This window comes from Lingula anatina, chromosome 1 (genome assembly GCF_051362555.1).
Source record: "Lingula anatina isolate TDL-2025a chromosome 1, LinAna3.0, whole genome shotgun sequence".
NCBI lineage: Eukaryota > Metazoa > Brachiopoda > Lingulata > Lingulida > Lingulidae > Lingula > Lingula anatina.
The window spans coordinates 45,806,915-45,830,671 of NC_141767.1; the positions used below are offsets into that span (position 1 = coordinate 45,806,915).

The following is a 23,757-nucleotide window of genomic DNA, read 5'->3' on the forward strand; positions in this document are numbered from 1 at the left end:
TCTTCTTCGTCTTCATCTTCTTCTTCTTCTTCTTCTCCCTCCCCCCTCCACTGGATCTTTGTTTTAGCACTACTATTTTATTTCTTTAATTCATGCGTATTTATGTGGAGAATAAGTCTATTTTTTATTTGCACGAAGCGGTATGTTTGAACACCTCGTTTCTGTATGCAATATCATTCCACACGCGTACAGAAGGTGGAGACCTAACGAGTCTTTTCTCTCCCTCTCTCTACGCTCTTATTTTAATTCCTTTAAAAATATTCCTTGTTATCAAGATCATCGACAGTTCAACGCCATAAAAGAATTCATTCATAAGTTTTATTCAAGGTTTGGCTAGATACTGCAAAAGAGGTTGGGCAGAATGGAAAAATAATGAATATTCAATTCATGGGTCCCTGTGTGATTTGAATGACGAGCATTTTCACTCAACCTAAATGCCCCGCTTCGCTATGTTCGATCCTAAAGCGGTCAAGATGTCGCCGAGTATTGAACAGGCAGAGTTGTTTTCATTGTAGTACGCATAGTAAAGACGATAGTAAGCTTAAAGAGATTATAAGCCTAGTAACGGTATTGGAAATTAAGTAGCCATTTCCATTCGGAATTTATTACTTCTATCTTGTCTAGTATTTCGGAATCATTATGCTGAAGATGATTTGAAGCGACGCTACAACCGCGCACGATTGACTCTCCCCTTGGTTGTCTGTCATTAGAATTAAGGCTGTGGATCAAATATGTGCCCTCTCCCTGTCCCGTCAGAAACCCGCAGGACTGAACAGAGATTAAACTTTGATTTGGGAAAAATACATCATCCGATTTAACTCGGGGATTTTTTTTCTCTCCGAGATTATATTGAAAAGCTGGATGACAGAGTTTTTTTCTTTAATTTTTCATTCGAGTTCTATTATTTTCTTAGAAATGTTTAATCCTGCAGCTGTCTCTCGTAGTAAACTGGAGTATCAAAGGTTATGAATTAAGAAAAAAGTCTTGGGGGCTAAGTCTATATGGGTCTTTTATCAGATCGATCACCGCCTTCAAAGGAAGCCCCAAGGTCCCCTTCTTCAACGGCGGTATCGGCGACTCGTATCTGTCATCGGTTTCGGCTTGAGCTTTGTCGCCGTTTTTTACTCGCATAAACAGGTTATCGGTTTGATCAATCATATTTTTTAGAGTTTTACCACGTAATTTCCCCTGAGATTTTCGTTCTTATGACAGCTCTGTAGAGGCTGCAATCCCCAAACCGCATTACACACTATCAAAATGCAAGGAGATGGGTAGCGCAGCTGAAAATGTTGATTCGATGCTGCTCCCCGATGAATGAACTAACCCATATCGCCTCTCAATTGGGTTATGAAAAAATGCAAATTTGAAGAAATATGCGTATCTAAAATAAGATCTCCACAGAGATATATGTTGTAATTTTATGTATAGCTATTGCACTCTATCACTGACGAGTATGCCTTATTTAAGTAGTGAAATTTCCTAAAGCCCATTTCCGTATTCTCGTGTGTGTTTGCAAAGTTCATGACATGGTATCGACCGGTATCATATATCGGTTCATTCTGTCACAAGGCTCTTACTACAAATTTTACGCACGCCGTAGGATCGTGCAGTCAGTTCTTGCACAGTCGCTTCACATAGCCGATACACCCAGCGTTCGTTCACAAAGGTAGGGATACCATAGGAGGGTGCATTTTTTCACTGATTTTTTTTAAACGGAACAGGGAGGCATTAACATATCATGTACGTTCTCACGATGTTGGTAATTATATGGACGTAATTAGCAATTAACACAATTCCTTCAAAAACAGCTGCTATTTGATTGGTAAGTACATGGCCGTAAAAAATAGTGTGTTTTAAGAAAGTAGATTTTATTAATTCATTGGGAAGTACAGACCGGTTAATTCACTTGGGAAAATTAATATTGTGCTGCTTAGCAGTCGTGAATATATGGTTATGACAGCAGAAACTGCAAATTACCGTGGCGTTAATTAAGCATTCTTTCCGATTGTATTTTAGAAATACATATATTTATATATACATATATATTTGCGGAGAAAAGGTTTTCAAGATTATTCATTGTTATATTGGTTAGGGTGAGGCATTTTGTTAAAATATTCATTAGAGGAAAGATACATTTAGTAAATTACACTCCGTGGAATGACAACAACGGTAACAGTAGCAAATGCATTTTGTGTAACAAGTTTAATTCACGAAATTGCCAATACATATAACGGATAATAAATTTAAAGCAGTTAGCAGTTAGAAGGCAATTCAATAGATGGACACTTATGGTTTAAAAAACTCTCACGGTGTGAGTTGTTAATATATACTTTTATCAGTGTGAATATTTTATAAAATAATATTTCATAAATATTTTTTAACCTAGAAATGGCGTTCTAAAGAAAGAGAGAAACGTAAAGATTTATACTGACCGCCGAAACAAGCACAGGCCACTTGAGGCGAGCGAGCCACGTGGACTGGCATTGCTCAGTAACAGCGGTCAGGTCAAATGCCAAATAAAATGTTTTAGTAATACGTTCTGACCGCATGCCGCAGTGTTAACTAGTGTTCTGTTCAGGTGAGCAACTGAACGGAGCAGAACTGAAATGGAGGAGTGTGTCAGCTAAACATTGCTTCGATCTTTTGTACGAAGGTAGAGTGCATTTTTAGAATTTTTTTCTATTTCGGTATTTTCATGAATGGAAATATTATTCATGATATATTTTGATAGCCTCTCTCTCACTGTCTCTCTCCATCTCTCTCTCTCTCACTGTCTCTCTCCATCTCTCTCTCTCTCTCTCTCGTGCGCTTCCACGGCCGCGCGTGGGTAAGGTCTTGATAGTACAAATTTATCAGTTTGTCAGTAGGGACCTAGCCTTAACTTGAATCAATTTTCAATCTTTTTATATGTTTTTTTGCTTATTCCCTAATTGCTTTAATTAAACTTAGAATAGCTTAAGGGTGTCCGAACGACCGGCTTGGGATGTTTCTACGATCTTCGGTTGAAATACTTGAATCCCTATAGATCGGTCTTCAGCCAATTGTTACCAATCGTTTGCTGGCACTGAACATCTCTTCCCGCCATTATTGCGCTGGAAGGCAGACGACAGTCGATCGGAATCGCATGTCTGCTCACAACTGTGAAGTTTCCGAGGGATTACATAGGAATTTGCTCAATCGTGCGAGATTTGATGTCTTTCGGGTCTACTGCTAAAGGCATGTGACAACGTGGCTCAAATTCTATCTCAGCGCGGTGATCGCTGTGATCGTCGATTCTTTTCGCGTGCGTGTCCTCGGCTGTGTAGCGTTGAAGGCTTCATCGCAAACAAACTGGTTTGCCTGACATTGGAGGGCTCGGGGGCATAGGCCGGTGTTTTTTACCACAGATGAATACTCATTAGGCGTTACGCAGGTGTGATAGCTCGGAGAACGCCTTTATTTCGTCAGGCAAGCATAGAAAATTGAGCAAAAAATCTCGAGAAAAAAACTGCTTTTTTCTCCGGTTAAAATCTATGTGCTGGGGGCGTTTTTACCTAGCGGTGTTAGGTAATTACGTCAGGGTGAAAGACAGGGCGACAGGGTTGGGCACGAAAGTCAACTAGTGGGATTAATAGACCAAGTTGGCAGACGAATTGAACTTTGCATTTCACCCCGAGGGTAATGTCCCACGGTTATGACATTAATTGTGACGGCATTGTCTCATTTTTTCAAATCTATCGAGCCCACCTCTTCCTCCCTGCGTCAAAGGTATCTTGAACTATGTCGAGTGGCTCCCAGCAAAAGGCTGCACTAGATTGGTCTGCATGTAAGGTTTCAGCATCAAGGGAGTAACCGCAATCTCTCGAAGTCTCAGTGGCAAACGACAATGGGGAGAAAGCTAATTTGGACATTCTGCTTGATAGTAATCGGAAAGATGTAATGAAAGATAATGTCTTTTTTTCAAAAACATTAGTAATATATTAATTTACCATTGTCAACAACAAAATAAAGGTGAATTGGAGTCTTAATGAATGTTTGCGTCATTTACAATTCTTCATTGTTACGGTTTTGCGTGCACAGCGACCAAAAGCACGGTGCACTTGTAATTAAATGATACATCAAATTGCCGAAAAGCCACATTATTCCTTCAATTGGTGATTCTGGGCAGATCTTATTTCTTTTTCTTTCTACGATTGGACGGCGATCATGAAATTTTCAGGTCGCTCGATTGCATGCAACAATGAATAAGACGCCTAGTAATGAATGTGAGCGTTGTACATGAATTTATTACTTGAACGCAACCTCGTCGTTTGCTAAGCTTATTGCAAAATGTAACTCTGTGAATGCTAGGAAAGTCAAAACACTCGACACCTACTCATAGTGAGACAAATATTACGGTCCTCAAAAAAGGGTGCTCGGTTAATAGACACTTGCAGAAACTTCATCAACATATTTCAACTGGAATTAGTAAAAGCTGCCCAATTTTGATCTTTTATTCGTACATTTGCATTCGTGTGCAACCGAAAACGACTGTCGAGGCACCTTGACAAACTTGAGAATCTGCATGAAAAAACATGACACAGTGTCACTGAAGTATTTCTTAAATTTTATAACGAGTGTTTTTAATGAAAAAATCAATTGACATTTCAAATTAAAGAAAATATTTTAAAGACACTAAGCGATTTTTAAAGACACTAAGAATTTTTGTTTTCGAGAAAGTATGGTTTTCTACTACTTCCCCTGTAGAAAAAGCTGTGCGGATACTAATTTTTTTTTTTTTTTTTTTTTTTTTTTGCAAATGTATGAAAGTAAAGATATAAAAAGAATAACTGGGAAAGATGAGTGGACTGATGATGTGTACAACATCCAACCTGTGACGGGAACTTAAAAAATAGATTAGAGAGATAAACACGATCTTCTGGGATGATCGTCAACTGGTTCTTTTTAAACAGCATCGACAGCACCGGTGACAAAGGCGGAGATGGTCGTTTTGCTTTACTCTGTTAAAAAATACTTTTGCTGCACGTTTTGAACACCATAGTACGTATTCTTAGCGGCAGATGACTGGATGGTAGAGATAATATCTGAGTAATATACCTGATGGTGGTCGCCCACCCGCCACATCTGTGGAACATCCAATCCTGGTAATGAGACCATTAAGACGCAGCTGCTGTATAAACCCGTGCTATTTCTTTCTTTGATTTTCTTACTTGTTTTTTCTCTCACTTCTCCCTCGTTTTCTTTGTGTTACGCTCACTGCTTTCCGTGCGTTAACGTATTCTGAGAAGAAAACCCGTCATGTAATTACAGTATATGTCTTCTGATTAGGCTTGTGCTCAATGTTTCACTTGCGTTATGCACCGAATTTCTTTTTTTTTATTTGCTGACATTGTCGTTGGTTCCATTTCTCCGTTTTCTTTCTCTTAATCGTTTTCGTTCTCTTATCATCTTACGATGAAGATGTAAGAGAGTTCAAACTTTTTTGGCAAAACGTTTAAAAAATATCGTCAACCCCGCTGAAGCATAACGCGAGGCAGGCTGAGCCTCATGAATAAATCTAGTCACGTAGCTCAAATTAACCAGCTCTCTTGACCTACAAAATGAAAAAAACGAACGCTTCCATATATTGTTTATTCAATAAGCTCAATGATTTTATCGATTATGGATGAAATTCATTAACCTTTCGACTTTTTCCATGCCTTTGTTGTCGCCACTAGGCAACATTTGCAATTATTATCTAATTAACAGCCCTTGGATATGAAAGCTGATTTGTTTCTGATAAACGTACGTGTTCATTATAATGGTTTGCCTGAAATTGTCCAATTTGTCAAATTGGACTGTCTCTCTATGATTAAAAACTGATAGGTCAAATATCCACTCGAACCGTGCCCCTTGACCCTGCTTGACCGCTGAGTAGCAAGTGGGCAGTGCATAAGATGACCGACTGGTGCTTATGGTTCGTCTAGACGAGTTACGTCATGAAGACATCTTACCCTCAACACAGTAGAATTCCACCAGCGGGAGCTCACTCCGACGATTTTAAAACGCAAGTAAAGTGCCATTTTGAATGTATAAGATAATATTTAAAAGAAAAAATGAAAAGTTGATTAAAAATTTAATTAAAAAAGAAATGGGTGTACGTTTCCCTTCGATAAATAACGTTTTTGTCTGTCACCCTTTAGTTTGCAATCTGTTTACATTTGCAAATTAAAACTCGTAACTTGTTTATGTACCAAGCAATAAACAAGCAGCGCAAAATCCATCCGCACGCCTTGGTTACATAACAGCGATCGTTCATCGGAATAATTACCGGCCTTACGTAATGGCGGTTGTTATGTCTAGACCCGGATCGTTGCGGTTGCCATCTGGTGCACTATGGGAAATGCTTATCTAGGCCGATCAAATAGGGTTTATAGCACCTTAGACAACACGGCCCGTCACCTCCGAGCAATTACCATTACACCGCGGCTGTTAAGCCATTAGTGATATGACTTAAGCTTTAGTCCAGTGTTGCGCGGACACTTGAAGATGAATAGACCCAGTTATGACAGAAACACCGTTTTTATTATTCAAGCATACAAATGTTGCGCTACGCAGTCATCCGTGTAACGAGGAGACCACCGGCGGGTTATCGTAAAGGGGTGTCGATACAATTAACCTATTGGACCTATTAATTAGTATTAATTCTTAAGTAAACTCGGCTTTGTGATATTGAGTTTTGCTATCTTCGCGCAACCACGCTATACAAATAAAGGTGTAATATACTCCCGTCAAAATAATACGTGAGTTTAATGTGTATGAAGCTGCCCCGCTCGGTATGTCACTTCCCTTGCTCTTTTGTCAATCAGAGTGCATTTAGTGTGGTGGCCGCCGCGTGTCAACAGTCAACTCCGCTTGGTGTCACCGCGGACTAATATCAAGCCACAACAAGTGACACAGCTGGGGCGCCCGCCGAGTGGTTACTACTACTACCAGCGGAGAACTCTTTCACTTGCCCCTCAGGTCTTCGGGGTCACTCTGGATTTATCTTTAGCAAACATCTGAGGTCAAACTACTTGAGTTTATCCAACAAACTTAGTGGGATTTGAATACACGATAAAGAAGTCGACGGCGTGGACTGGCACTCAGTCACGAACCTGAGAGAACCAGGTAACGTAGTACTTCACTGTAGCGTACGGTTTACTTCCTCCATAATTTTGAATCAAGCCTGACACTGATATAAATTTCCCCACTAAGTGAGTAGCTGTATGGAGTAAAGCAGCATGTTAAGTTGTAGATTTATCGACCAGAAGGGCGAAAGTCGTGACACGGAAACCAAGAGCATGTAATAGTCGTATATATATATATAAATGAAGACCTGTGTAAATACCCGTGGTCAGCCGGTGCGAGAAATCTTGACCTAGGGTCAATTGTTTGATTCTTTTAAGGAGCTTTGTTAAGCATACTTCTTTTTGAGAGTATGATGGAGGAAGACGGAATTTCATTCGGCCTCTCATGCCAGCGGTAGTAAGCCGTAGTAAACCCATCTAGTGAAGTCTTACGCTATCACAGGGACTTAGACCGACAAATGACACCAGTAATTGCTCTACTACGTCGAGAGATGAATTTAGAAGATTTCATTCAATGCTATTCGATTTTTTCCTACGTGCTTGGCATACTGCGGATTCCCCGTAGGCCCATGCGCACATACACGCCCCAATAGAAATGATAATTTTCTGTCGAGCCAACATCGTGCCTAGGAAAACAGTTAGCGATTCTGGCCAAGACGCCATGTTTTAGGAGTACTAAGGAAGTTACGATGAGGTCTTATCTCAAAATTATGTCAACTCTGCCATTCCGTCAGGAGTGACTTTTGTAAGCGGGGTTAAACAACATTAACGCATTGATTTCTTTCCTTTGTGTTAGGGTGCAAACCCATAATAGAGCGGGGTAGCCCGATTTCACTAGTTTTTGTTGTCCTTTGCCGAAGTAATATGACCCGATATTATATGAGCTTGCCCTTCCATTGATTCAATTTCCCGAGGGGCAAAGGATTACCGTCGACTAAGCTCTCGTGTAAGCTGCCCTATGTCTTTTGAGGTACCAAGGCAGACGTACTATCTTTGCACTTTTTGTGTTGCCATGTAATGATTTTTTTAATGTCCACTGTAAGTTTTTTTTTCGTCTCAAAGATAAGGAGGCGTATCAAGTCATTGCTACACGTCAATTCGGAATGTCATATTTTTTTAATTTACTCGGGGGCGAGTTAATATTATTATGAATCTTATAGTCCCCCTTTCCTATTTCCCTTCTGCCTTTTAAGCTAAAACATAATAAAAAATAAATACCCCTTACATTTGCTTTTAAATCACTATTTCTTTCGGCCGCCCACTTTTCGATCGGTCTTTTTGTGGTAAAACCGCTCTCTATATTGGGTGCAAAATATGAAGATTTGCTTTATTATTCACCTTAGTGTTAACTTTTAAGAATCACGCCGTCCTGTGGACCCCTTTCGGGCCCATCCATCCATACAGTATCAGTGCAGAAGGTAGAGTTGGTGTTATTATTGGATTGTGTTAAGGCGTTAGAAAGCATTGTCAAATGAACGCAGAGCGCGATAGGAAAATTTCCTAAACAAAATATTTATATGCAATTGCGGGCCTGGTTTTAAATCAACCGTAATTTTATTTTGCTTAGCTATTTTCTACTCCACTGGTGCAAAGCCTATTTTCATTGGTTTGAGTCTGAGGCGAAATAATTGTAAAGGGAGTACGCGTATTTGTTGGAGCCGCCGGCTTCGCAGTAGCCAATCAGTTGTCAAGATAAGTTTCCAACGCACGTCTTAGGCTCCTCCCCCAGAGATGAGGGCGCGACCCCAAGACATCTGGTTACACGATTCATCTTGTTGATGACTGGAACTTTGCCCTATAAACGATAAAGAAACCTTTTCTTCTGAATTTTTCAACATGCTCCTCGGCGTGTGTTGGACTACCTAGTTACTATCGGATATCAGGCCTTCTGAAATACTCGGCTGACGACTGTATTTTACAATAAAATTCACATTATTTGAAAATATACAGCCTCAAAATTGCACCTCGGATATCTGCTGAGAGGTTACTTGTAGTTACGCAGCGAGGAGCAGAGGTGAAGGCCCGTCTAGGTTGTTTAAGTGCCCCAGTCGCTTTCATAACCAACAAGGTCAAAGAGTCTATAAACAGACAAGACCCTCTAAATTCTCATCTGTCACGCGGAGAATGGATTCCCCGCCGTGACCATGAATGAACGCAATCAACTCAACAGCCCTCCAAACTGTTAATTTAACAAAGACTGGCTTTATTTTTTAAGATCAGATTAGGCCATGGTCGCATACCTCGACCGACAAAAATTACGTTCCGAGTCGCTGGATTTAGAGTATTTCCCTGACAAATACACGGGATTAACCCCTAATGACAGTCTATTTACGGTCCACCGGCTTACAGGGGGCCGCAAGTAAATTTAACTTCGAGCAGTAAAGCACCTTAAGCAAATACAGACAGTCTAAACGGTCATTACATAATTCCCTGTAATGGGCAATAAACACTGTGTAATAGGGTATCGAGTGATGCGCGATATGGGTTAATAGATCAACAAAAGGCTGGCCGAGTTCCCACCGTCTCAGACAGTCACTCATCGTCGAAACAAACCACAATAAGTCCCCAGAGCAAGTTCAACTACCGCAGAAAAAAAGGCAACCGAAATATTTCAGGTATTATTATTATTATTAAAACAAATATTTTTTTTCGAATTAATTCTCAACACATTTGAGTTTGATTTACACTCGCTTCCTTTAAAAATTTCCTCAATATCCGGAGTTAATCGACTTAATCTGTTCCCTACTTTTGGTGGCCGTACCAGTGCTATCGTAAACTGTGGCGGTGGTAAATAAAGAAACGTTTTTTTTTTACTCCATTTTTATAAGGAAGGACGCGTGTGGTTTTAAAAGTGGCAGATTTACACTTTATTTAAAGAGCCACTCATATTCCCCATAACTTTCAGTGGTCGGCTGAAATATCTCATTCTCTCTCGACATTTTTTCTCTAGTGGTATTCACCCGTCAGGTTATACATAAAGTGCGTTATCGCAATTTAGAAATTCCGCTTGTGAATTAAAAGTGTAATGATTACATTTAGGTCAAAGAGCTGACCGCCAGGGTCAGTCTGAAACCATCCACACACGCGCTCATAATTTATTATTCGTGTGTGTAGCTTCCACTTAGCACCCCTACATTTCCAAGTGACATTTAGAGCCATGCTAGTGATTGGCCCGCGTGAACCACATGACCCGCCTGGATGGTGTGTGTAAATACTGCGCGGAGGAATATCGGCATGAAATTATTGACAAACCTCTACGGGTTAACAAACGATGCAGTCTAGCCAATAGGAATGTATGCTAGCGCGCTTCTCAGTCGCTCATTACTGGCTCTCGTCCACGACTAGTCCGCCTAGAATTGTCGCTCCGTAATGGGCTCTCTGAACCTAACTGACACGTTGTGCCTTATAAGGTAGATGTTGTCATAGCGACTCGACAGTTTTAACACCGATGTCAGAGTTCAAACTATAGCGAGTGCTATCTGTCAGTACCTCCACGCTCCTAAATAGCAGGAATCACTCCGCTGCACGAAGTGGGGCCCGTGGCATTAGTGGTTCTGTGTTCTGGACCGTTTTCTTGTGAACGCTTATAGTTCATGTGTAGAGTCAGGTGCTTACATAGTGGGCACCGCACAGTAAGTAGTAGACTGCTGTGCGAGCGATATAGACATATTAAGGTTCTTTTCTCCCCGGCTAAGGCACGAGGCATGAGTCGGGCAGATAAGAGCAGATGACACGGTTTCCTTTCTGAAATTGTGGTTGTTTGAACTTTGCAGAGAGCGGTCGTGATCAGTGTGCATTGTGCGGTTGAACCTCTACAAACATGGCGATGACACCCGTTAGCCAGACGACCCCGGTAGTCAACACATGGCATGATCCCAGCGAGGAATTGAACAGCCCGACCCAACAGCAGCCTCCGCCGCCGGTGCCCGTCAACGTAACCCCGGTGCAACCTGTGGCACAAACACCCGCGGGGGTGCCCGCAACCCCAACTTCTCCTACCACCCCACAGCAGCCTCCTCAGCAGCCATCACAGCAGCAGCAACAGGGGCAAGGGCAGCAGCAGGGCCAGACCCCGGGTTCACAGACGCCTTCGGGGGAGAATAAACAGCAACATATCGAGTGTGTGGTGTGCGGAGACAAGAGCTCAGGCAAACACTACGGGCAGTTCACGTGTGAGGGATGTAAGAGTTTCTTCAAAAGATCCGTGCGTCGTAATCTGACGTACACGTGCAGAGGCAGTAGGAATTGTCCCATTGACCAACATCATAGGAACCAATGCCAGTACTGCCGGCTGAAGAAATGTTTGAAATCGGGAATGAGACGAGAAGGTGAGAGTCCACGGTGAACGCAATAGGCCTAGGCCTAGGGTCACGCACCTCTGACCACAGATAAAAAATATAGGCCTCCTGTATTTTTATGTATTTTTCTAGGCCAACCTTTCGTTTGACCTTTTTTCCGTTTCTCTCTGTCTCTCACTTTGAATATTTTTCTTTTCTTCGTCAGTGCAAGTGTATTTTAATGTTTATCTCGGATTCTCTTTCTTGCTTTTGCTTTCTTTTTCTTTATTTTTATTTTTGTAAATATTTTATCTGTGGTTTATGTATCGTTGAGATAAGTAATTCATTTTTGATGATGTACTGACGTGCAGATTTTTTTAAATTAATTTTTTACATGTAAAAGAAAGCCTGACTTGACAGATTTGGGTCATATTTAGGTTTTAAACAGGATACATAATATAAACAGCCACCATGTTATGGCACATATATTTTCACTTTAAGTCCCAGTGTGTTTTTAAATTTAGTCATTTTGAATTTTGAAATCGACAGTGAATACGGGTTTTTGTCTCAGTTATTGGTTCACAATTTTCTTACAGCAGTCCAACGCGGTCGCATTCCGCCCACCCAGCACCCGGGCTTCCCCGGCCAGCTCGCACTGACCAACGGTGATCCACTCAATGGACATACGTATTTGTCTAGCTTTATATCCATGTTGCTACGAGCAGAACCCTATCCAACATCTCGGTATGGACAGTGCATGCAGCCCAATAATATTATGGGCATAGAAAATATTTGCGAACTGGCAGCACGGTTATTGTTCAGCGCGGTCGAATGGGCGAGAAATATCCCGTTCTTTCCGGACTTACAAGTCACAGACCAAGTGGCGTTGTTGCGGCTATGTTGGAGTGAATTATTCGTACTGAATGCTGCCCAGTGTAACATGCCCCTTCACGTGGCCCCCCTTCTAGCTGCTGCCGGCCTCCACGCCTCCCCAATGGCGGCGGACAGGGTCGTAGCTTTCATGGACCATATCCGCATCTTTCAAGAACAAGTGGAAAAATTAAAAGCTCTTCACGTGGATTCAGCAGAATATAGTTGTCTAAAGGCAATAGTCTTATTCAGTTCAGGTAGGTACATTTTGCAAATTTTTTAAAATGCATTTATTTTCATTATTATTTTGAATTTAGTATTATTGTTTTAAAGATATATTTTTTATTTTTAGAAAAATTATCATCAGATTATTTCCCTTCAGTGTGAATGGTAAGAAAATGAATGTGAGAGCTAAGATTTTTTAAATTATGACTGTGTCCAAATATTTTCACCCTCAAAATCCCATTCACTTACCCGGATGATTAGGACAAATTGAGCTGTGACTTCTACCGCAAAGAAAATAGGATTAGTCTCCGTATTAATTTTCGTGGCCTGTGGTCAGAAAAAAATTACGAGACACCGAAAATTATCAAAGAATTATACCCATGTTTACCCGATTTATCAGACACAATTTTTCCACTTGATATTTTAAGAAAAGACTTCCCCAAAAGCCGCTAGCTAGTGGGCCATTGTTCGAGGTCATTCTCAAATAAACCCCCGACTCCAGTTTATACTACTGTGACTTCTGAGCTCCAAGAAAGGAATATCCTGAACATGTTATACGATCCACTGCCTTTGAATGAATTTTTTCAAGCCGAAGAAAATACAAACTTGATTGATATGACAATTTGGTAGAAATATTATCTTAACTCTTCGATAGCTTGAAGGCTCCTCGGCTTCAATTCAGCTCAAGTTTGCTTGTGACATATACTTTTTAAAACAAATATTCCGTTTCCCGTCGCTACTCTAGCGTTTCTGCTTGAACGACCATATCACCTGTTTTGTAGGAAACTAAAATTGTTTGCCTTTAAATAATTAATTATTGACTAATTTCGGAGCCATTTATGTGATCATTAATCTTACCCCTAAACGAAATAAGAAACCATTATTTACACAATAGAACGTGGAGTTTTTTAATCACCTTGATGTCGGTCGTATAGTTCGAGGACAAGGCGGGATTATCTACGGCAAATAAAAACATAGTTTGGAGTGACTTCAATGAAAACTACAATACTACGGTGATTGATGAATGTGTAACGTTACATGAAGTAAAAATTGGAGTAGGAATTCGAGATTTTCTGACAGATTAATGACTTGAATGTCATGCTATTAATCGTCGTCAATGAATAAAAAATATGGAATAAAATAAGCGTGAAAGATTATCAATGTGTCAAAAATATTTTTCCGTGATATATCAACATCAAAATTTACCATAAAAATATTATTTACAGTTTTGATCACCCGAATTATTAAATGCACATACTATTACTTAATGAAAATCCGAACCGAGATTTACATTCAGGCCAGCCAAATATATCACAGGGAGTGTTTTAAAAATCACCACGATACTATTTTGACATTGATATGTAAAGCAGTATTTTTGGGATTTTTCCTTTTTCTTTTTTTTATTCATTTTACCACTAAAAGTCCGGCGTGGGAACAATCAGCCTCCACGTCGTGTGCACTGATCCAATTCTTTCCAAAAAGGCAGTCAGCGAGGCCTCTGAATAGTCTCCCTTGTGTGTTGGAACCAGGCGTTTTTTTTTCAAGGGGAGATGATAATGATACGGCCTCCCCAACCGCTGTTTAATATCATCTGTGCGCAAACTGAGTTGTACCTTGCATATGTGGGACGCATATAATTTGTGAAGCAATATTGAGCAATATATGACGATGAAAATTGTGGTGGTATCTATTCAGTTCTTGCCTTGGGTAACGACAGAGAATCCTTCTTATGTTATTCTCAAGTATAAACATCGGTGTGATTGTCGGCTGTTACTGTTTCTATTTGCTATACTACACCAAAGTGTGTCAGGGTTACGGCTGCTTAGCTGAAAAAAGAAGCCCTAACACGTTTGTTGTGTTATTCCGGCAAAAACTGTAATCACCTCACGCATGATTCAGGGCAGTTTTTACAACTCTCAGTGAAAAACGTAGAGCAGTTTGCTGTGAATGAATTTCTTTCGTGCCATTTGATCGCAGATTATTCCTTTTCTCCCTAACGTTAGCTTTTAGCATGGCACTACAAATTGACTTTTAAGACCACACGAAACGCATTGAATCAAGTGAAATCGTATAGTTCTATGCACTCTGGCTACGGAAAATAGGACATATTCTGGATGAATTGGAATTTTACTCTTCAACGAAAGGCACATGACAATATCAAAGACTCCTCTCCATCCATTTACCAATTATTAAATACTTGATTCTGATACTGCTAATCAGAGGATTTACGAGACTCCAGCATGCGTAATACCGGCAAGTTTACATGCAATCTTAAACAAGCATTGTTGTTGAAAGGATATTCACACGAAAAATATAGCTTAATAATTTTTGATTGCATTAAGTCATCTTTTTCTACCTTTCAGCCACTGTAACAGGAGCAGTGACCTTTTAGAATTTTTGCACTCATTATCTCACTTGAAGAAAAGTCTTTCCGTGCATGTGCCACGGTCGTTTTTCCCTGCTTATCGAGTATATATTAAAGACAACCGAGTCGCCGTATCGTTAAGATCTGTACTATAATGTCATGGCGTACTTTTAATCTTTGAGTTCATCTTAAGAGTACCGACTGAGACGGGAGTTATTTCATTTTTTATTAAATAAAATATTGCACCGAATGTTCGGCAATAAATTTGTCACTGTTTCTTAGTGTGGCGTCAATTATCTCTGCCCCAGATATTCTTGCAAATATCTTGGCAGCATCCGCATGATATCCTGAGCTTGCTATATGTAGCTCGGTGTATGCACCCGAAAACCCTAAGGTAAAACCTGCAGTATAAAAATAATAGAACGTACTTCTCTTCTTTGGCGTAGAATCGTTTCTAGCTTTCGCAGTATGGTCAGAAAAAGTCATGTAATCTTATTGGAGACCCACTGAGTAAAGATTTGCTGTACACGAGTTTATTTTCTACCAGAAGCAATACAGCGTGAAAAAAATACGTTTTTTAGGGAAGTAGAATTTCAGCGGAGTCATTCCGTGCAGCTATAGCCTCTACGTGCCAGAGCTCCGTTCCCGACCTAATAAACCCTTTTAAGTGCCATTTTAGTGGTTTATTTCCCAAATCCCCGTTCGGTAATACTGTGGTAAAATGTGTGAATGCTCTATTTATTTTAATTGGCAGGGTATCAATCGAAAAAAATATTCAATCATTTACAACGTTTTCCCTTTTAATCTCCGAGACACAAATAATAAAAGACAGCTCACTAATCCCCTGAAGGTAAAGGCACACACCCAGAGGGCGATTTGCCGAGTTCTCTTTCTTTTAGTGTCACGCGAAATGGCAATATGTAGCCCTAAACTGAAGAGACAGAAAATCATACCTTTTATTTAACGATACAATTTCTAAAAAACGTGCTATCCACCAACGTTCCCGATGTAGAGGGGATATTGTTCACTTGTCCTGAACATGACAGCGTTTGTCGTTGACACATTGCTTATTAACCGTGGCTCGAATTCACAAAATCACTAGGGCCTCCGGCTGGAGCGGAGGTTAACCCGGCCCTTCCTTGACTGGCAGACCGGCTCTGGCAACAAGAAGTGGGTTTGGTTCACTCCTTCACTGTCTACTTAAGTTCATTTAACTTATGTACTAATTTGACTACTTTTGTCACATAATTGCAGGGGATTTTATAATTTGAAGCAAATATTAATTCAATATTTTTAGTGACTATACGCACACACAAAAACACTAATTTTTTGTTCAAAAGCTGGGAACTATTCTCTGTGTGAGGAAATATTTTCTGTTATATATTTTCTCTTTAACATATAAGGAATGAGTATAAGTGTTGTCTTATTACAAATCTTTGTAATTCCCGCCCGTACGTCTCGTAGAAAGAGTAGTACAACAGGGGGCACGCTGCGCTGACCCTTCAACCTGACCTCTGCCTGACGACTTGAGACACAATATCATGAATGAATTGATTAAAGAGCGACCTGCAACGGACAATACTTGAATAAGAAAGAGTCCTCAACGTGATATCAAAGTCTTGCTGAGAAAAAAAGGGGGAAAAAAACAAGATAACTTAAGTCTCTTAAGCTCAATCAGTATTTTTTACGTTTATAAATAGGGGGAGCTTTGGAATGAGAAAGAGAGAGAGAAAGAGAGAGAAACGGATGCCGAGTCTAGTTGAAATGGTTGGCACGTGGTGTTTGATATTCCAAAACTAGAGGAGGTCACTGAGTATTTTTTTCAATTTACAAAAATCGTTACAGGCAAAGGGAAAAACACAATGGCTGCTGTGGATAGAGTAAATAAAAATCTCAGGTCAGACCAGATGATAATATTTGAAGGAATTCACTCGACTCAATGAGAGTCCTCTTTTGGAATAAAAAGAAGCAGTAAAGAATAGTGCCCCCGAGGTCTTAAAAGACTTAGTTTTTGATGTGTCAAGACTCATTTGGTAAAACCTCGTAGAGAGTCAAGATTTTCAAAAAATATTTTAACGGCCTTGGAATTGGCAGCTCTGTTTAGCATCAAACGCGTGAAATTGTTTTTCCAGGCGTAAGCGCCGTGCATTAAGAGATGAAATTTTACCCAAGTCCGTAAAATGGCATTTAAAATGCCTTCCGAAATATCAGTTATTCTTCCCCTCAGACAGGAAAGCTTTGTTATAAAACCTAGTGTGCAAACTCTAGCGCGATTATCCCCGGCTCAAAACAAGAGGAAAACATTTCGGTGAACCGGGGTTACAGTCCGTGGCCTCGAGCCAAAGGCCATTATAAATGTTGTATCAGGCAGAGGAAGTAAATATAGTTAGGGTATATATTTAATGTAATGTGGAGTAAGGGTTGATCAATTGTCGAGAGGTTGCAAATAGTGTGCTCACAGGGCGTCATGCGATATATTGCAACTGGGGTTCCCCTGCATTTGAGCCCTCTTGAAACCTCCACCAGCACCTGTGTACATATTTGTTAAAATCAAACTCGCTTCTTTTTAAACTCTCTTTCTTTCTATGTGTGATTAACTAGAGGTGCAGCTCGCTATAAATATACAACCTGGTTGTCCCCTGCTTGAGGTCCGTGATTCATTGGCGGCGTAGCTTTTGCTTGCTGATCAACTCGAAGCATTTTTCTAATCGCATGAGATTCCTTTTATTTCGAGCTGAAAATCTGATTGAAGTGAACGGAGAGCTTCCTTTCGCTTTAAGGGATTGGAAATAAAAAACATCGGGGGCTAAAAGCCAGTGACATATCAGTAAAACTTAACGTAACATCTATCCCTGTTGGGCGCTTTACCACACTGTGTGGACCCGGGTTGACTTGGTGCAGGGTTCAATGTATACACATCGAGTCGTGCCCGTAGAGCAAAATCCTTCCGCCGCGCCTTTACTATTTTCTATTTATTTTGTATTAATTAATTGCAACAGATTAGAGAGCAAATTGGAAAAGCGACTGGACAATTATAAAGACTTTGCCAAGTGAAAACTGTCTCGCTTACACAAGATTACATACGTGATTAGGTGCTCTTTCTGCTGTGCGTCCAACCTTCTAACGGAAAAAAAGAAAATCATCGATAACTGACAGACTGTAGTACAGCACCAGCAAACCTGGTTGAAAATTTTATGGGACCCCTATAATTGCAACTTCAGTGTCAGAGGTTTGATGAGACTGGCAATATGACATGTAATAAGTAATGGAACAACAGAGTTAATAATACATAGGGGCCACGTCTTTCCATAAATGAAAATCGGGATCGTAGTTAGGTCACGCTGCACTCAAAAGATCACGCACTTAGAGTGAAGCACAATCCATGTAATGCCGAAACATTATGTTTTATTTATAAGCTTGTAACGAGATGGAATTTTTTTATTTGTTTATTATTTTGACGTCTGACAAAAGGTAAGCAGTAACAATCCGGCTTTCTGACAAATGCACCTAGGTTTTAAAATGAATTTAACAAAAGTAAATCCGTCGCCTTTATATAAACAGACCTCAAGCGGCGTCGTTTCTGAATTTCCAGTCCACATTTTGCGTTTATTTCTTTTAGAAAAAATCCTAAGGGGTAAACAGAGTAAGCGCCATTGCTCTAAATTGCGCTAAAGGGGTATTATCTTTCTACGTGTTTGTGGTGTCACCGATTGGGCCATGGATAGACTGCTTCTGCCTTATCTACGGTTTTACTGGATTATTCGACTGAAACCAACACCACCGAGTCATTATAACATACTCAAATGAGTCCTTATTTCTCCCCTACTACCTCCTCATAGATCTCTCACCTTTTGAAGATTATTTCTTTGTAAACTAAGGCGAATTTTTATTCAGATTTTCTTTCTGACCACAAAATGGGTCATGGTTGCGTAGTTAAAGGGTGTTTAGTGGATGAAGTATGGGAGTACGAAACATTTGTACACCTGCGTGTATGCAACTCGGCCAGGCATATCAGTCGAGCTAATCATTATCACTAAAGGCCGTTACCTTGTGTTTGCTTAGAACCAGACGTATCGAATCTGATAAACTACCCCGCGACTCACTCGGTACCAGTTCAGGCAGGCTCACAGTTTTACCTTGGTCACCGTAGTTCTGCTATAATCGTTAAAACCTTAAAATGATTGCACCGTGAAATAGATACAAAATCATTTGCACCCAAATGGTCATGCCACACTCACTGTTCTATTACCGCCGAAGAAGAATATTTTTTAATTTCCTTAAAATCCAATATGCAAATCAGTTATTGATTTTTTAATGTTTAATTTTGGGGTTTGAATGTCTAAGCACGTCTGCCCTACTTTTTTAAAGCAAGGGTCCCGATACAATGGCACTAACCTTGAAGTGGTCTGGCAGTCATAGTTCCGCCATATTGGGTAATATTTGGAAGACCAGGCCATAGTTGTGGCAGTTAAAGAGAATATACTTTGTCAACTCTGGTTAAAACCACTTAGAATGAAGTAAACATGAGGATATTAAACAGTGGGTGTCTTTTCTGTGGTCTTCCAGGTACAAACTCCCGTGTGATAATGATTCCTTTCTGTTATGTTTGATAACACCTTTGAGGTTGTTTATTTAAAATGGACGTTTTTGTATTATAATTTATTTTTGTACAATTTAGAATAAATTAGAATAGAGTCTGAAATATATAGTGGTTGGCATTTTTTATTTTAGAGAAAAATAATAGAATACCCTGTCAGTATGGCACTGTATTTTTTCTACAACTTTGTAAAAAATGTATTAATATAAATGCTATTGTATAAGGAGATGATTTGGGTATAAAAGGGCATAAATAGACCTTTTACACGCACATTTTCAAAATTGTTTTGTCGACTTTAGAATGAAAAAAGGTAAACAAAAAAGGAAATGCTTTTTATTTGTTGACCTTTACTGCCTTAAAAATTTAGTAATAGTTAGAAATTTTAAAGTTACAAAACATTTTCTGTCATTAATCCACATTGTAATTTTAGTTATGATTCACGTGACCATTATCTATGATTATACATCGTATTTTTGCGGGCTGTAGAATTTCATCGTAAATCCTCGTTTGATGATACTGTAGTTTTTAATGGCTCCAATGTCGAGCTCTTTTGTGTCGAAGTCGTTTCACATGAAAATTACCTTTCTGACTTGTGGACAGTGTCAAGTTCAAACCAACGTCTGCTTCATCACTGTGCGCTTACAATACGTCGACAGATCGTTTTTCATTCTCTTTTTCACTCTGAAAGAAAAACGACGTATTTTATGGCAGAGAATATAAGAATAGCTAGAACCCGCATGGAGAGAAACATTTTGGAATGATTTGGAGGTTCAACATGTCAAATATTAAATAAAAAGAGGCATTAAAATATGGGTGGATATTTTATTATTGATTATATATTTTCTTTATATAACATTTTTAACAATGTGATGAGAAAATATATTATTCAACTACACATGAAAAATACAAAAAAAAAAAAAAATTGGGCAAGTTATATCAAATATAATATTGTCACGATGCCGATATTTATGGGGTATTGTTTTTAATCAAAACTGCGCTTTGTGTATGATAGGCTCTATCGGTATGGTTCGAAAAATTCTAACTCAGCCTATCGAACTTTACCCCTCTTAATTTTGTGACAAATCCAGACAAATTTCCAGGAAAATAAATGATCTAACTTTACAGCTTTCATTTTCATCGAGCCTCAGGATGTATCCAATAATATGAAAAATAATAAGCTTGAACCTTAAAAGGCGATGTTAATCACGTACAAAATGGATGAAAAATAGATTTATATGCTCATGCACCCGGGCTATAATAATCTCTTGTCTCGTGCATGCCCTAGATTGCATGTTGATGTAAGCGTGTGTGTGTTTTATCAATCTAATCTCAATATCTGAAAGTCACAAATCCATGAAAACATATAACCAATGTTGACCGCTAAACTAAAATATTTACAGAACAGTAAAGGAGAACTCAAAGCAATTTTATATTAAAGAGAGAGAGAATAATTTAATGTAAGTGCATTGTTTTTCTTATAAAGGAGAGAATTAAAATGTGAATATTTTTTCATTTATTTGAGATGTTATTTTAAACAGTATATATAAATAACGACTCATTGAAATGAATTAGTAAATATTTCACATTTTCTTATATTTTTCCAGATGCTTGCGGCCTATCCGATCAAGGTCATATCGAAAGCCTTCAAGAAAAATCCCAGTGTGCTTTGGAAGAGTACGTTCGCAGTCAGTACCCAAACCAACCCACTCGCTTCGGTAAGCTCTTACTACGCTTACCCTCGCTTCGCACTGTCAGTGCCCAAGTTATTGAACAGTTATTCTTTGTACGACTGGTAGGGAAAACTCCAATTGAGACTCTTATACGGGACATGCTCTTAAGTGGCGGGTCTTTTAATTGGCCCTATATGGCTATTCAATAGAAGAGGCCAAACTTTAAAAAATTCTTTTGAATTCCATCGTTCTGAGAATTTTTCTTACTTGACAGAAAGCTCAAAACTTTGGCGCATGCGCTAAATGAACGGTGCCAAGAAGGGGGCCATTTTGATCATGTCTTACTGCAGGCTTTGGTCTAATGGAATGGAAACATTTCTGCACAGAGAGTACAATACAAGGCGTCACTTCGTATAATAATAATAATAATAATAAAAACTTCTACCCTATGTGCCACTTTAGCATAACAACCACTGGAGAGGAGTTAATAATATTGTTTGCACAATTCACTACACATGGGGATGTTGAGGGTACCCCCAAAACAATCAGACCTTGATATTTATATGCATTTCCAAGTAGTCTTTCATAAAAGGAGCAGGAACGACATCTTCAACTGATCCAATGGCAGCCATGTTTTTTACTAACTGAATTTAAGATGCGAGATATTGTACATTTTTTCATGTGCGGAGAGAGCAGTATTTGGATGCTTGAAAAGTGCATGCACGAAGCAAACACTGGAATCAAGGAATAATCTGCAAGATATTTGTAAGATGAGATGCTGTGTAACAGCAAACTTTACGTGGTCCAAGGAACTTTTTAAGCCTAGATAGTGGGCAAAAAACGTTCGGTAAGACTATAGAAGGTCTCTAAGAAGGATAAAGGGTGAGAAGTATGTGCAAGCTGACTTACAGTTACACACTGCCTTGAAAAGGAAAGAAAAGTTTACTTTTTATCACTCACATTTTTGTGTGTTTTGAACACTTACTAAATGTTTTCATTGTGTAACATAAAACATCGGTGTTTTTAATATTAAATAATAATTAATGATAAAAACAAAGGTTCCAAAACCTTTTTTGAATGCATAATCGTCTAGCAGATTCTTGAGTACCGTTTGTTTAGACAGTGTTTGTGTGTAGTGTTACAACGATGGACAAGAAACTGATAGGTGAATATTGTGTTGATAATCGTGTCAGTTGTTAAGATAGGAACTGTTGGTTTGATGTGATTCGTGGCAAAGATGGACAGTATCAAATGCTCTCTCCAAGTCCCCTACCATTAAATGAATGACGTAGATATCAGGGACAAAATCACTTGCTTCAGTCTTCTATTTTAGACAGCCACATACAACATTTTAAAAACAAACCGAAGTGTCACAAAACCCTTTATATATGACGGTGATATAGCACTTAACCAAAATGAGAATTTCCAGGATTTTAGAAGCCCACTATATGTGTAAGATAGATATAATGTTTTATTTTTAATTTACCTATGTAAGTAAATATTTGATTATTATAAATAAGAGACCTTGTTTATAAGATAATTATATGTACGAAATTTCAAATGCAGAGTAGATTATTAGGTGTTGAAAAATGTCTATATATAGCAAGGCCAATGCAGAAAACATCAATATATATTATCTATTATATATCTTCATGTTTGTGTGTCGTCGTTTATATTCTATGTGGTTCAAAACCAAGACTTGCATAAGACATTTTAAGTTAGTTGCACAACCAGCATTTTTGTTAAGTTTTGCTTAACTTTTAGTATTTTCTGTCATTACATTTCTGATTAAGGATTGCGTCATACCTTGTCCTCTAAGGGAAGACTACAAGCACGCTATAGCTTAAAGCTATGCAACGATGAGATTATGACACAATTTGGTAAAATATTTGTACTGAAGTGCTGTGCGAAGGAGAAAATGCTCAGATTATTTGTTTGTTATTGGTAGGATTACGGTTGAATTGTTGGAATTGTGGATAAATAACAACAAGCGAGGCTGGCCGGGTAGCAAGGCGCTCGTCAGCGGCATAATTTCGTGCTGAATTATTCTCATTTTTGGTGCTCACTCAATTCGTAAAATGTATTTAAGGAAAAGTTGAATAGTATCATTGAAAACATTGCGCACGTAGTGTGGCCGAAATTTTTGTTGGATGTGAAGTGAGTATGGCTTGGCCATAGTAATATAGTAATTTTGACTAACGATCTCAGCCGTATTTGGTTATATTAAAACACGCAATTAGACAGGTTGGCACTAGAAGCTAAGTTTCTGTAATAGAAAAAAATATCAGAGATATTGTATCCCGTAGATATGTTTAGATATTGTAATTGAAACATTCACAGATTGCCCTAGCTTTGCCACTCTCGTCTTGTGTTCCCATCTCATTATTATTATTAAGTGATTTTGTATTTCTGAGTGCTGAGCCTTGACCGCTTCAGTGGAGAACCTTCATACTACTATAGGTTTATTAAGAATTGCTATCAGCATTTGAAAGGAGACTTTTCTTAATACGAAGACTAAATGTTAATTTTTGTTTCTTTATTTTTCTCAATTTTTGTGTTGCGGAATAGTGTGTCGTCCAAGACGACTTTTCAAGTCTTACAACAATCATCTTTTGCATTTCCCATGTTTCTGTTGCTTCATTAAAATCTGAGTTTGAAAACTCTA

The 23,757-nt window shown here is 39.0% G+C and overlaps 1 protein-coding gene across 5 annotated transcripts; it reads left to right on the forward strand.

The window, feature by feature from the left end:
• The first annotated feature begins 6,895 nt into the window (after window positions 1-6,895).
• LOC106162153 (nuclear receptor subfamily 2 group F member 1-A) lies at window positions 6,896-23,757 on the forward strand. 5 transcript variants are annotated; one of them, XM_013539327.3, is made up of 4 exons: window positions 6,896-7,128; window positions 10,862-11,416; window positions 11,962-12,492; window positions 21,027-23,757. In XM_013539327.3, the coding sequence occupies exons 2-4, from the start codon at window positions 10,909-10,911 to the stop codon at window positions 21,299-21,301; spliced, it is 1,314 nt and encodes a 437-aa protein (XP_013394781.1). In that variant the 5' UTR covers window positions 6,896-7,128; window positions 10,862-10,908; the 3' UTR covers window positions 21,302-23,757. The 5 variants fall into 5 exon arrangements, with proteins under 5 accessions (XP_013394781.1, XP_013394782.1, XP_013394783.1 ...); XM_013539328.3 differs by lacking the exon at window positions 6,896-7,128 and adding an exon at window positions 10,370-10,498; XM_024075133.2 differs by lacking the exon at window positions 6,896-7,128 and adding an exon at window positions 10,554-10,720.

Coding starts and splice junctions, on each gene's coding strand:
- LOC106162153 (XM_013539327.3), top strand. CDS start 10,909: ATGGCGATGACACCCGTTAGCCAGACGACCCCGGTAGTCAACACATGG. Junction 11,417..11,961: donor ATCGGGAATGAGACGAGAAG/GTGAGAGTCCAC, acceptor ATTTTCTTACAG/CAGTCCAACGCGGTCGCATT. Junction 12,493..21,026: donor AATAGTCTTATTCAGTTCAG/GTAGGTACATTT, acceptor ATATTTTTCCAG/ATGCTTGCGGCCTATCCGAT.